Source organism: Ctenopharyngodon idella, chromosome 4, assembly GCF_019924925.1.
Source record: "Ctenopharyngodon idella isolate HZGC_01 chromosome 4, HZGC01, whole genome shotgun sequence".
In the NCBI taxonomy this organism is placed as follows: Eukaryota; Metazoa; Chordata; class Actinopteri; order Cypriniformes; family Xenocyprididae; genus Ctenopharyngodon; species Ctenopharyngodon idella.
Window position 1 is genome coordinate 23343742 of NC_067223.1, and position 14746 is coordinate 23358487.

Below are 14746 nucleotides of genomic sequence, written 5' to 3' on the forward strand. Positions count from 1 at the left end.
GTTTTATAGACGCAGCTCTTTATATAAAGTCTGAGAAACCGTCACTAAACCTAAACGAAACCTAGTGAGATTTTCAAACTTGTCCATTATACAGGCAAAATGAGTGAACGTGATGTACATGGTAAGTGCATTTTAATAATTAGATTTATATTATTAACTTTGATAAAATCATGAATTAAAAAAAAAACATGAATAAATAAATTAAAATTGATAAAATGCTGCATGTTGTGATAATTATAGGCATATAAACTCAAATAAGAAAAAAATAATCACAAATATTATAATGTATTTTATAGTCAATGCATGTTGATATATATATATATATATATATATATATATATATTTTATTGTTTGATCTCTTTAGCAGGTTGGGAAATACTGAGTAAAGTGAGAAAATTAGATTGCAGAGTGAAGGAAATAAAACCATTTTAAAATGAAACAGAAACACTGCTTCTTATCGAGTCTGAACTATACAGGCCTTTATCTGAACAATCTACTAATAAAACAGACACATATAAGGAAAAATCCAAAGTCCAAATTCAGTCCATTCAGAGTGACCATAAATACTAATGCAACATATCATAAAATGTGTTTTGGAGTCAGTAATTAACATTTCCAAAATTATTAGCCATCCAGATAAATAGATATCTGTGACCGTTAAAATTTGTAAACATACTGTTTAGTTGGTTACTATAAAAATCATGTAAATTATGATAAAAATTCAAGTTAATTTTGTGCAAATTTAAGTTTGTGTTTTCTGTGTCTTCTGAAATAGAACTTCATGCAACTATTTGTCTTTTATCTACAGATGACAAATCAAATATAATTTATACCAAACGGCTACGGGGAGGACGACACCCCGTAGATTTCAATATTTCAAGTGATATAAATAAGAATTTACTTAAAAAAGAAACATGGGAAATCAAAAAAGAAACTACAAAAAAACCAAGTATCCAACTTGCATCAGTCAATGTTGATTTACTGGACACCATAAACATCATTGACACATTTGACAATCCAAAAAACACCAGCGCAGAGGGCAAATATGCGAAACATGGAAAATATTTAGTAGGTTTGGAAGACAAACCAGGACACAGAATTCCCAAGGCAGGAGTTTTTGCAGAAGCAGGAGTGGGTCGTGCTGTAGCTGAAGTGAGTGTATTGAAGGCAGATGCCAAGGGCCCAAACGCTTCGGCTGGTGCTGAAGCAAGTTGGACTGGAGCTGGAGTGGTGGCTCGTGCTGAAGTTGGAAGTGTTTCAGCAAAAGCTGGCCCAGTTGCTGCTAAACTGGGACTTGGAGTTGACACGGGTGCATCTATTGGTCTGGGTGGACTGGAGGCAAAATTCCTGGGAACTGGAATCTCAATTGGTCCAAAAACCAGTGTTTCTGTCTTGGGTTCAGAAGTGTCATGTTCAGTCATGTAGTCGTGCAGATATTCAATGATAATTCATTCCTGTGGACCATGAGGAAGATTACAAGAATATTAAAATATATATTTTCAAATTGATTTAAAAAACACATTTGCAGTGATTAATATTGAACTGAATCATACTTTAATAAAATATAACTCTGAATAAGGTCGGTGTTAATGTATTGTATTCTCTTTTCTTCAGTACTGTCATGCCTTTTGTAATGAGATTAGAAACAGTTCACGTAAAAAATCATTTCCTAAATAAATAAATCCCAACAATAAAGTCAATAAAAACCTTTAAAAATATACATTACAATTCTGCTAAATGTGTTTTTTTATTTGTTGAGTTGAGTTCATGAGTCCACTGCAATATGCAACTAATATGATTCCTATACAGTCTTTCCTTTATATTATTATCATCTCTAACCCAACCATTGCTATATCATCTACACACTGCATACAGAAGTTACGGTCATTAACTTTCATTTCATTAGTGTGGACAGAGAAAACAACAAATTATAAAACACAAGTGTGAGGAGCAGTTATACTTATTAATAAAACTCTTTGGGGCAGATCTGACTGGAAATCTTTTATACAGTAGTGTTAGTGTGGCAACCAAATTACCTCTTCATTTCTTTTATGGTCAAATTCATTTTCCTTTCAAGGCCACCATACTATTAAAGTCCCCCTGTAGTCAATCATTTTATCCACTGAAGACTGTGAAAACATTGGTGCACATGTAACATTTACATTCGCCCATTAAAACATCACATTGGCATACAACGTTGCTCCCAGCAGCTAGTATTAGAGCGTTAGGAAAGGCCCTAAAACTTCAATGCCCAATAGGGACCTCACACCAGTCCAGGACAGTGCAGATCCCTTTGAGCAGAGCTAGAAAAATTGACTCGGATAAGTCAATGCCTACATCTAATCACCCAACCAGGCTGTAATTCAGAATATGAAGTTGCTTGTAGCAATTCAGGTGGTAGTAAACTACATTTGAGGCAATAAAAAGGAGCATAACCTCACTCAACATCCAGTTTCTGGAGAAGGCAACAGAAGAGAGCACTTATTTTTGTCTCTCACTGAAGTCTATAAGCGTGCCAGCTTTCTTTTTTTCCTCAATGGTGCTTTGCAGTGGCTCCTGTCTGCATAATTATCTGCACCGTTCTGCAAAATCAGTTTCTATCTTCTTTGGAAAGTGCCATGCAAATCTTTGTAGGCTTCGATGTCACAAGCCTTGAGCTCTGCAATTGCTGCAGTATCCACAATGGTCTTTCTGTCCATGCCACATTTGTAGTATGCCTGAGGTTTTATTTTCCCACCTTTCAAATAGCCCAGGACCTTGTTGTACCTCTTAATGGCTTGCTCTGGGAGAAATACTGACAAAAAACAGAGAGTAAACCACTGTTTTATAAATCAATGGAAGTCGGAAGGATTCGGCCAATAATGAGCTGGCATTCGGACGTAAACAAGGAAGCCTTCACTGAGTTCACATGTATGGCAACAGTTCAAATTGCTGAATAAAGTCGTTATTTTTGTTTTGTTTTTGCACACAAAAAGTATTCTAGTCGCTTCATAACATTAAGGTTGAACCACTGTAGTCACATTGACTATTTTAACCATGTTTTAACTACCTTTCTGGACGTCAAAAGGTGCAATGATGTTGCTGTCGATGTGTGGATCAGATACCCTCGGATTTCATCAAAAATATCTTAATTTGTGTCAATAAGTACTTTTAGAAAAAATGAGAGCCGTCATCTTATATTCTTATTAAATAAAGTCTGTTTTTCTACCCAAATGTGCAAATATTATACTCGCCATGAAAAGTTTGGTCTCATCCGTGATTCTCTTCTGGATGTAATGTGCTTTTTGTGTCGTGTTTGTCTTTCTCACGGGAACAGAATTACTGCAAACATTAAACTGTTGCAGCTGTTTTAGGATACTAATAAATTCTTCTACTGAAGAGATATTAAACAATTTCTTTGACATGTAAAGCAGGGGGATATTCCAGGAAACAAGGTTAACTTAAGCCGGGTGCACACTTTGTACACAATTCATTAGATGAGTTATGACAGTATTATATGAGTTATGACAGTATGAGTTATTACAGTCTTTTATGATTGTTGCTTGTCAAACTGTATGAACATGATCCCAGCTCTAAGCCATGCCATAATGTGGGATCTCAGTTGTTGTTAAGGTCAGACTGTAAGACAGTCAAGACATGCGAATAGACTCATCCAGAGTTTTACATCATCAATCCGTGACTTACATTCAGTGACGGTGAGCTACATTTCCACAAACATGCAGATTTGAAATGGTGCTCAGCAAACAAATACAATATTAAAATGACAAAGCTGATCCATTTGTTTATGTAAAATTCTTGAAAATGATTGTACACTTCCAAAATAATACCCAAATGACATATACTCACAGTGTTTCTATGTTAGCCAAGATTTTTAAAAAATAAACAATAATTTTACCATGAAGTCCTCACAACATTGTCATAAAGTGATGTCACGCTGACCAAAGGACAACTAACTAACAGAAACCTGTCTGGAGCTAGATAAAAATATTACAGTATTTCAGCAGTGAAAGATCATTACCATTAAAGGGATAGTTCACTCAAAAATCAAAATTCTATCGTCATTTACTCACCTTCATGTCGTTCCATATCCCATAAAACTTACATTCATTTTCGAAGCACAAATGAGGATATTTTTATTGAAATCTGAGAGATTTCTGTCCTTCTATTGACAGTTTTTCAACTACCAGTTTTTGCTTCAAAAAGTTCATAAAGTGATCGTAAAACTAATCCATATGAATTGAGCGGTTTAATCCAAATTTTCTGAAGACACACAATCACTTTATATGATGAACAGGATGAAATAAGGCTTTTTATTCACATGTAAACTTTGATCAGCAAAAATAAACAGAAGCTCAATCAAAATATCTAAAGATTCTTAAATCCAAATGCTTTTACTAGATAACTAAAAGAACAACAACAACAACAAAACTTTAAATCAAACATAGTGTCAATGTTGTGAATAGAGATAAACATCTACTGAACCTGGAGCATCCCTTTGATTATGCTTAACAATTAACTTGAACTACTTATTTACCTGAAGCAATATAAATCAAGTACAAAAGACAGTAAATCAGGACACTATAAAAGGAACATGAGAGGCTGTGGGGATGACAGAGCAAGAGCTGGAAACAAACATCAGTGAAGAATGAAGGCTTTAGTATGTATACTGCTGCTGTTGGAAACCTTTGTGTTTGTCGTCCAGCAGCAGGTAGATGGAGGACTCAATGAGAATGAGATCAGTCAACAGATCAGCTCTGAGGACGGAAGACAGAATCCACCTCAAACAGACACTTTGAGAGCTGAAGCTTCAACTGACAGCCAACAATACTGCAATCTGGGCATCCCTGACATCCATGCAGCACTGAGAGAACTGACCGCCACCGTTACAGAGCAGAAAGAAAGGAACAGAGAACTGACCGCCACCGTTACAGAGCAGAAAGGAAACATCAGAGAACTGACCGCCACCGTTACAGAGCAGAAAGAAAACATCAGAGCTTTAGAGACACAACTGAAGGAACAACAGACGTTTATCCTGGATGAGATGAACAGGAAAAATGAAGGTACTTCACCAAAACATTCACTCTTTTATCAATGATCCTCAAAGTAAAACACCAATGTAATACATTGTACAGTGTAAATGTTAGTGTAAAGTTGAGTGTATACTGTGTAAATTGTGTTATCTATTACAATAATCAGTGTAAATGTCATTTAACAGAATCTTTATTCCTTCACAGAAATTTCAAATCTTACTCTGAGTCAAGTGGAGTTGAGAAAGGAAAATAGAGGTGAAAGTGTGCTTGAATGATGTTAAATTCAGTGTATACATTCTCAGTGTAATACAGTAATATATCACAATATTGCTTATGTTTTTCAATAACAGACAGAGAAATAGCTTTTTCAGCTGCACTGATGCAATCTGGCAGTGGAAATATTGGTCCTTTTACTACTCACATCACACTAACCTACAGGAACGTCTTCACAAACATAGGGAACGCCTACAACCCAATTACAGGTAATTATCAATGAAATGGAGTCATAAAACTCAGTTTATAGTAATGAAAACCCTTCTGCTCCATTCAGACCTCTCTGCAGTTGTGTAATGTGTGTAAGAGAATTAAATGATCTGCAGTCTCTCAAAACTATCACAGTGTGTTTGGTAATTGAGAAAATCATACAGGAAACAGCTGATTCTGTATCTCTTGTTATTTGATTTAGGTATTTTCACAGCCCCACTGAAAGGAGCGTACATGTTCAGAGTCTCTGTATTTGGTGTTGGCCCAACTCAAGTATCTGCACACATTGTTAAGAATGGAGAGCTTGTGGTTATAGCTCATGATAATCAGGCTCAGGGTGTGTTAAACTCCTCGAATGGAGTTGTGCTGATACTGGAGGTTGGAGATGTTGTCTATGTGAGACTTTGGTCTGGCAATAGGATATATGATGACCAGAATAACCGCAACACTTTCAGTGGTTATCTACTGTTTCCCTTAAGATAACAGGAGCTTTGCAGAATGTGATTCCAATAATTCTGAACCTTCAGTGTATGATTTAAGATGAAAATTATGAAAAATCATTAACTTATGAACCTGTATTAATGAGGACTAATGTGTGTTTGAAATTTGTATTAGATTACTGTATAAAAGTCAGTATAATACACTATATTCATAAGTTCTGATCTGTCTATACATGTAAGTTTGTATAAAGAGTTTCAGCACTGAGACAGACAGGACCCATGAATATCACATGTGACTCAGAAGTGTTTTGGTGAAGTAGTAAATCTAGAATGCAATCCTACACTGCAAAAAATGCTTTCTTTTTTGCTTTTTTAGATTTTTTGTTTGTTAGTTTCCAGTCCAAATATCTAAAAATTCTTGAATCGAGATGCATTTACTAGATGAGTAAAATGGCATAAGATATGTCTTGTTTTCTGAAAATTTAGTGAGTTTTTGCTTAAAACAATCAACTGCTAATGGGGTTATTTTCAGATGATTAAAGATTTTTTATTTTATTTTTATTTATATATTTTTTGCAGTGTAGAATGTTTAATAATACCTTTTTAAGTGTATCCTGTTACTGATATTTGATCTGTATCTCTTCATTCTAAATAAATAAATAAATAAGAATAGTTTGGAAAGAGATATTGTGGTTTCTTTTTTCCATCATATATTCATGAATATTTCAGATTTCAATTTTATTTAAAACATTGTTTGCTTTGAAGCGCTCATGATATCATATTTATCAGTCCGGGATTTTGCAAATTTTTTGTGTGATTTTTTTTTTTTGTTTGTTTTTGTGGTGGCGGCAATTTCCAGAAGGGTGGGCCTAATTTCCTTATGTAGTAAGTGGCTCCCTGGGGCACCCTGTAGACACACCGCACTGGGGGTAAGCAGTACACCACACACACACACACAGCCTTGGCAGACCGACGTCACACTCTGCAATCCACAGCAGTAAAAGAAAAGGGGCGGGCTTTTGACCAAGACGCTCCCCAGGGGGGCATGAACAACAAATTTATATACAAAAGCAGAGCGGTGTCTCATTGGCCACGTATTTAATGATGGTGACGTTTCAAACACGTCACAAACATCACTACACTTAGGATGGGCAATATGACCAAAATCTTATAGGCTAAGCAAATCAAAGCAAAACAAATGAGTAAAAACTTCTCAATTAATAAATAATCAAGTAGTCAGTAATAAAATTAGAACAAAGAAAATGACAATATGATAAATAAATACAACATGAAGATACAGATATATGAGGCTGTATTCATAATCATGTAATCATGCTGGTGACCCCTGCTGGTCAGAACAGTGTAAATGCAACAAAAACTCAGGCCAAACATAAGGTTAAGGTATACTTTATTGTCCCTGAGGGAAATTTGTCTTGGGTTCAACACATTCGACGCTTACATGCTATCTTGTTCACAAACAGCGTCACATTACCGCAGGCGCCTTCTGGACTGGAGTGGGGATTGCCTGTGATTGACTGTATTTGTCATCTGACTGCATCCACCGAACCGTGATGTTCGGGATGAATACATGTACTGTTACACCCCTAGTAAACAATAACTATTTAAGACTAGATACTATTTCATAATAGTAATAGCCACTCGACTGCATTGCCACTTTAGTGGATCCCAAATACAAGGACAGGCAAGTTCAGTAGGCCATGAATGCTATGATAAAACTTTATTATTCTTTATGTAACCCTAAGTAAACTTAGGTTAATAAAACCTGTCAATGATTAAAAAGCTCTTAATCTGTGAACATTTTAACTGGACACATACAAATGTGTTCATTACTGTCGTTATTTTAAGAGTGTGAATCTATATTTATAATGTATGCAAATATGGTTGAGCAAAACCATTTTTTTTTTTTTTTTGATTGGCTGTAAAAGTTATAGTCCCACCTTCCATACTGGAAGGTGCACTCTTATTGGTGAGTAAAGATTCATTAGGGGAGAAGAGATAAATCAGTGAAGAAGAGCGGTCACAGAAGTTTTTTTCCTACAGTGATTACTTATTCGTAATGTTGCTACCTTGTTTGTATGCTGGGTGTTTTCGACAATAATTTACTCTGTGAGTGTTATGTGAGATGACATTATTTAAGCCATTTTTATTTTATTTTTTTATGTTGATTCTGTGTTGCAAATGGTTGGAGGATTTTTTAAGTACACATCATTTATGTAATTTCAGATAGTTCAGATTGGATTTGGCCTACCCAAATTAAAAAGCTTCCCATACCCACATGCAGTGCTCTAAATTTTGGTGTAATTTTACAGAAAACCCTTTGAATGTACATAAACCACTGTTGACAGTGATAAAAAATGATAGTATATGTTCTCCGTGCTGTAATAAACCCAAAAAAGAGGCGCTTTTTTTTTTTTTTTAATTATAAAGTTATAAATTAGTTATACATTTTTCTTTGAAAGTGTATAACTCAGGCCATGTGTGCTCTAGCACCCTGCAGACAGTTTCATGTTAAAACCAATGTTTTAAAATCAATACGTGTCTGTATTGGGAGCCAATTCAGTTTGTGAAGAACCGGAGAAATATGCTGACGAGCAGTTGTATAAGACAATACGCGTGCGGCTGAGTTTTGAATATTTCTTAATAGACTTACCAGAATAAAGGGAATTGCAGTAATTAAGCCTCGACGAAATAAAGGCATGGATAAGCATTTCTGCATCAGGCAGGGAAAGAGAAGTCTGGCAATATTTCGGAGGTGGAAAAATGCTGCTTTCAAGACAATATAAGGTTAAAACAATAAGGTTAAAACATACGATATATTGAATTATATGATCATAACTTTCTTATAAATTTCTTTTGCTCCCTCTGCTGAAAGTAAAATTTAAAATTTAATTGTTTAATTACGATTACATTATTAATCAATGTCACTGGTAAACTGGTAAAAGAGCTTGTGCACATTGCAAAACAAGAACAATATGAAAACCAATAAAAATGCCCAATAAAACCATAATCATAAGCAGTTTGTTCAGTGATGGGTTATGAGAAGAGCTCTTTCAATCACAGTTAAAATCAACTTGATAATGAAAATTCAAAAGGAACTCACATGTGTCAAAATCAATAAAAGGTATGTCAGTGCAGCCAGGAGCATGAAATAAAGTTGAAAATAGTGATAGCATGCACTTTTAACAATTGCTGAAAGAGAATTAATTCAACCAAGTCAATGGCAAGTGCCCAACTAAAGAAAACACTAATCACCATAATGGTGACTTCAATCAGACTTCAACAACCAATGTACATGTACCATATGAAAGAAATAAAGACAAACTGGTTTGTAAAAAGTGAATATGGTAATGCTGTTTTGGATTTGTTTAATCATCCTCTGGTGAGATATTGATTTTTTTTTTTTTTTTGCAGTTGATTTCATCAAATATAGTTTTGAATTATGGGTATTGATGGATCTTATTGTTAACTGGAACATTGTTTTGTTAATTTTTAAATGTATTACCTTATAAAATGGAACATATTGTATAGTGAAGCGTCAGGTTCAGTGGTCGGCTTTACCACCCCTCCTAATCACCTGAGCTCCACCTACTTCACCCTTCATTCTGGGAAAGAGTATCAACAATTATGACAACTATTGACATAGAATTTGCCTTATCTTATCTCTGAAGAGTTACCTAAAAACAAGAGAGCAAAGTGTAAAAGATTAGATTTTTATATATTTTTTTATTTGATTTTTTTTGTAAAACAATATTATTTACTTTTGCACTGTTAACATTTTAGATTAAAATATATGGTAACTGGGAAGGGACATGTTCAGTTCACTTAGTTTTGTCATGGCCGTGACATAGTAAGTCATGGGAATGTCACAGTATGCTGAGGCCATGACATAACTCAGGGGAACGACATTTTTTTCTCATGGCCATGAGTTTAAAGTGTAAACAAAAAAGCATGACCGCAGCAACCTGGGATTATCTCAAATGGATATTATTAATAAATTGAAATGATAACATTCCTGAGACAATATGGGGGAACGCCTCAGCATGACTGGTATCTGAAGCAACTGTAAAATCGCAGCAAACCCATTGGCCGGTGACAGCCTATGATGTCTCATTTAGGGTTTTGTGTGTCCTTAATTTGGTTTGATCAAATTTAAGGCCATAAAAAGTCTTAAATGGTATATCAAAAGTCAAATTTTTTTTAAGAGGTCTTAAATTTGGAAAATTAGAGTGATACACCACAATGAATATGTGATTTACTAAACTTCAGAACATTTGTGATTCAAATAAATAAATGTAAGCTCTGCACGTTTCAAAGACCAAATGTTATGATCACCTGCTGGAGTGCCCTTGATAGCCACCAGAGGGCACTCCACCCTGGACTATTGTCACTATCACGGACTCCAATTCCCATAACCCACTGCCCGGACTTACCAGCCATGATTGCTTTCAGCTGTTTTCACTCATCTTGTTAGTTTCTGCCTATTTATACCTGGTTGTTTCTGTCATTTGTCATTGAGTTTTTGTTGTTACCACCCTGCACTTCTGAGCACTCTCCTTGGTTCCTTGTTTTTGCTGGATTTTGTAAGTATTTTGAACCTTTGCCTGGCATACATATGCTGGATTTTCCAATAAAACTGCAATTGGATCTTACTAAAGTCTCAGAGCATTCTGTGACAGTTGAATGTGCAACAGGACCATGGTTTCAGAGTAGTTCGCAATAAATTAATATCAAATTTATGCCTATCGTTTGCTTATAATGCACCTTTAATGAACTGAATAGCTGTTTCCATCACCCTGTTTATGCGCATTTTGAAGTATCGCATCAGAAACGAGTGATGGAAATGCCTAATTTTGAACAAAAATCCCTTAATTCACAAAGTTATGCTCACTTGAGGTGGTTTTTGACTTGTGCGAAAAACCGTAAATGTGAATAATGGGAGATGGAAACGCATTTGCTGAATAAATGGTGAGGACGTCGAGAATGAGCTTGAAAACACACAGAGCAACGCTGAATCAGAAAGTACCATGAAGCCCTAATTCACAGCTTGTTGCAGCTCTTTTTAACTTAAAGGTTTACTTCACTTAAAAGTGAAATTTCTGTCATTTAGCCTATTATTCACCCTCATGTACATTATCTTTGAAACACAAATGAAGATATTTTTTTGATGAAATCCAAACTGACTCGTCCATAGACAGCAATTTAATTACCACGGTCAAGGTCCAGAAAGGTACTAATGACATCATTAAGATAGTCCTCGTGATTGCAGTGGTTCAACCTTAATGTTATGAAATGATGAGAATGCTTTTTGTGCTCAAAAACAACACAAAAATGACTTTATTCAACAATTTCTTCTCTCCCATGTCAGTCTCCTACACTGATGACATAGTGCAGCACTTCCGTGTTTATGTCCAAACGCTGGCTCAGTATTGGCTGACGTTGTTCATGTGAGCTGCATGATGCATGTGTGTGTGATGCTGACGCAGGAACCGGCCAATAATTTGTCAAACTTTTATTTCTCAATAAAAATCACTTCCACAAAGTCGTTTACACCATGCTCTCTCGTCTTATTTCTCATTTTGGTGTGTAAATGTATTCAATTAATCCAAGTCTACAGTTGTGATCCACACTCAAAGTTCTTTTAAGCACTTTATTGTATATTTATCAGTGAGCTGAAATGTCAATGTCAATAAAAATCACTAAAATATCCCTTCTGTGCCCACATTCTTCATCACCCAGTTACACAAGCACATTAAATAACCACATAATCTTGGGTGCCCATAATTACTGCCCATAAACACAGCTAACAGCATTTTATTATCTTACATTGACTAATATCGACATATATTACCATGAATTACCACATTATAGTAAAAGATTATCAGAGTGTAAAAGCTTCTTGTGCTTTTCTTTGTGCGCTACAGAGTAAAATCACAATCAATCACTTTTATATGTTACCCAATGAGGGTGTGATTGAAACCCACTCCCTCTCTTAATAAGGTAGAAAGTAGCTACTGCTTTATCTAGTATTTACATGCCTGTTTCCAAACCAGCATGCAGATTACTTGCTATTAAGTACAACATAAACACATTTATGAGTCCTTCAGTTAATTATTGTCTTTTGTGGTTTTATTATCTTATGAAATGGCCAGCTTTGACACCCCTCCTAACCAGCTGAGCTCCACGTGCTTCTTGTTCAGTCTGGGAAACAGTATCAGCAGTTACTCTGACATCTTACTGTACATCGGCTCATCTCAGAAGAGTGAAATCAACTACAGAGTGAAGAGAAGATTTATTCCGGTAAAACAACAAATTATACACTTACACTGACTATCTGACTACCTTTATACAGATGCCTATTCTCTATAATGGTTGGTAGGGCACTTTTGTAAGTGTCTTTGGAAAAGAGGATCTGCTAAATGCCTTAAATGCTAATGACGTGGATCAATTTAACATGAGCTGTTTGTTATATAGGATAATTTCTGTTTTTAAGCTCTAATAGAGTTATTTTAGTTGATGACAATAATTTAATGGTAATAACTACTATTGACATAAGCTCATTCATAGGTTTTTCAACAACGTGAAGACCACATTTATAATAATAAAAATCATGAATATATAATATTTTAATAAATAAATGGGAAAGTTTGTTTACATCAATCTATTTTATAATCATATTATTTACATGTCTCAATTTACTCTGATTTTGTACAGGCCAATTTCAGATTCAGAAACAAGAATGTCTCAAACTGTCGTACCCGTGAACTCTTCGACGCCTGTCATCCAGTTTCAACCACCAACACAAACAACAGCAGCTGGAACTGGGACAAATGCTCCTGTGACTGTTTATGTACAACAGTCAGCCGGAGTTTCACCTCTTAATGGACTTCAGGCGTTTCTGAAAGGCCAACCAAAAGCCCTTGGGGTGAGAAATTGATCATACACACACAAAAATCATACAATTATTTGGGTTTATGTCAGTGTGACAAGTACATGAATAAATTCCAAAAAATGAGTGGTACACACATGAACAAAGCATTCACATTATTATTATTTATTTTTTTTAATTGAAGAATGTAAATTATAAACCTTCTTATATTTCTGTATTTCCTGCATTGTCACCAAGGCATTGAATCACAGAGTAAAATCATGAAAAAATTGATAGTGTATCACTCTCACAGTCACAGAGAAGAATGTTTTTGGGAATTGCAAACTATCAAAAAATGTAAAGTAATGGACAAATTTTGCTCATTCATAAATCCGTATGCGATTTAATGCAATGAGAGTACCTGGATATTTTTGAAGTACAAGCATAAGTCCATTTTTAGTACAGCTGCTAAAAAGTGTACGTTGTACATTTCATAATGTTCCCCAAAACTTTTTATCGGAGTGTCTATTTACACTAAGTGCAAATAGCGTCCCTTGTTGGCAAATGCTATTTACACTAGCTCCGCCCACCAATGTCTGTTTTTTAAAAAAAAAAAAAGACAGAATTCAGTGTCCTCAGTGGCGCAGCAGTAGCGAGTGAGGCTTGCAGCTCTGGCATGTAACATGATCGAGGCGGGTTCGAATCCGCCTTTGGCCAAGCTCGCATTTATTTTCAACAAAAATGAAAATAATGTTCTAAAAGTGGAAATAAACTGCAAACGAGTGTTTAATAATATTAAAAGTGTTTATTGGGTAGGGTTAGGGGAAGGTGTAGGGTGGGTTTCATTCTCCCATTAAGGCAGCATCCATTTAATAATTTTAATAAATATAATCATTTACACTCTATGATGTTATTGCATCCTGTTAACCCTCTGGGGTCTGAAGATTTTCGGGGCCCTGAAGAAGTTTTGACATGCCCTGATGTCAATTGTGCTTTTTTCAGTTGTTCATAAACATATTAATGAAAAAAGTGTCGTTACACTGTATTCAGCACGAACTAGGCTACAATAATATGTGAGGAACATGTATGTACATGTTTGTGTTTTTGAAGGAATAACGTTTATGCGTGGTTATTGAAAAAACAAAAAACTTAAGTCACTGAAATAAAGCCAAAAAAAAAAAAAAATATTAAACCTGTGTTCACAAGACTTCAGGTTGTAGACTAGAGTTTTTTCTTCAAAATGATGTAAAAATTATCCTGCCTACACGTTCAAATAAAACAATATATTGATTTAGTTTTTGAAAGACACTTTTTGTCAAGAAACACAGTATGCGTGGAGGCATGAATCATCATTAATAATGATGTAATTCACACATGAGAAGACAAAAGAATCGCATAAAGACCTCTAATGACCTGCATAATAATGAGCCCTTTCAGTCAGGTAGGCTGTGAAAAAACCCTCTGTGATCATGTCTCAAGCTCATCATGGTGTATATCAAACATACAGAAAAAACAGCAATACTGTGAAATATTATTACAATTTAAAGTAATGGTATTCTATTATATACTTTAAAATATAATGTATTTCCGTGATGCAAAGAGTCTGAACATTCATGTTACTTCTATGGCATTTCATATAGCCTTTTAGCTTAAAAGCATGCACATTTGGAGAAATACTGATGGATTCTCATAGGTTTATGTCAATTTTCTATACAGAGTAATATTTATTTAATATTTATTGTCATCACTATGAACGCTGGATACTGTGTTTTCAATTCATACTTGCAGCCGGAGGGCGCTCTGTGCACCTTTAGTCCACAAATTACTCTAAAGAAGAACAGGACATTCCAGGAAATAACGGCATGTCTTTCAGAGGTCTCTAACCATGGCTTTAACATACAGATAAA

The 14746-nt window shown here is 35.1% G+C and overlaps 3 protein-coding genes across 27 annotated transcripts in view; 2 read left to right on the forward strand and 1 right to left on the reverse strand.

Moving 5' to 3' along the window:
* Positions 1-6634, forward strand: part of LOC127511199 (heavy metal-binding protein HIP-like) — a 219057-nt gene extending 212423 nt beyond the window's left edge. For 5 of the 11 annotated variants that reach the window (XM_051891926.1, XM_051891927.1, XM_051891937.1 and 2 more), the window contains 2 exons: positions 5381-5512; positions 5716-6634. In XM_051891926.1, the coding sequence (XP_051747886.1) occupies positions 5381-5512; positions 5716-5996 (413 nt within the window). In that variant the 3' untranslated portion in view covers positions 5997-6634. Of the gene's footprint in view, positions 1-4563; positions 5061-5234; positions 5513-5715 lie in introns of those variants that run through there. The other 6 variants (XM_051891929.1, XM_051891938.1, XM_051891946.1 and 3 more) reach the window with 4 other exon arrangements.
* LOC127511220 (uncharacterized) overlaps positions 1-14746 on the reverse strand; it is a 120069-nt gene that overhangs the window by 30320 nt on the left and 75003 nt on the right. The window lies entirely within an intron of this gene.
* LOC127511244 (membrane-spanning 4-domains subfamily A member 4A-like) overlaps positions 12146-14746 on the forward strand; it is a 72345-nt gene continuing 69744 nt past the window's right edge. For all 13 annotated transcript variants that reach the window (XM_051892045.1, XM_051892044.1, XM_051892042.1 and 10 more), the window contains exons 1-2: positions 12146-12271; positions 12686-12896. In XM_051892045.1, coding sequence (XP_051748005.1) covers positions 12711-12896 — 186 coding nt within the window. In that variant the 5' untranslated portion in view covers positions 12146-12271; positions 12686-12710. The remainder of the gene's footprint in view (positions 12272-12685; positions 12897-14746) is intronic.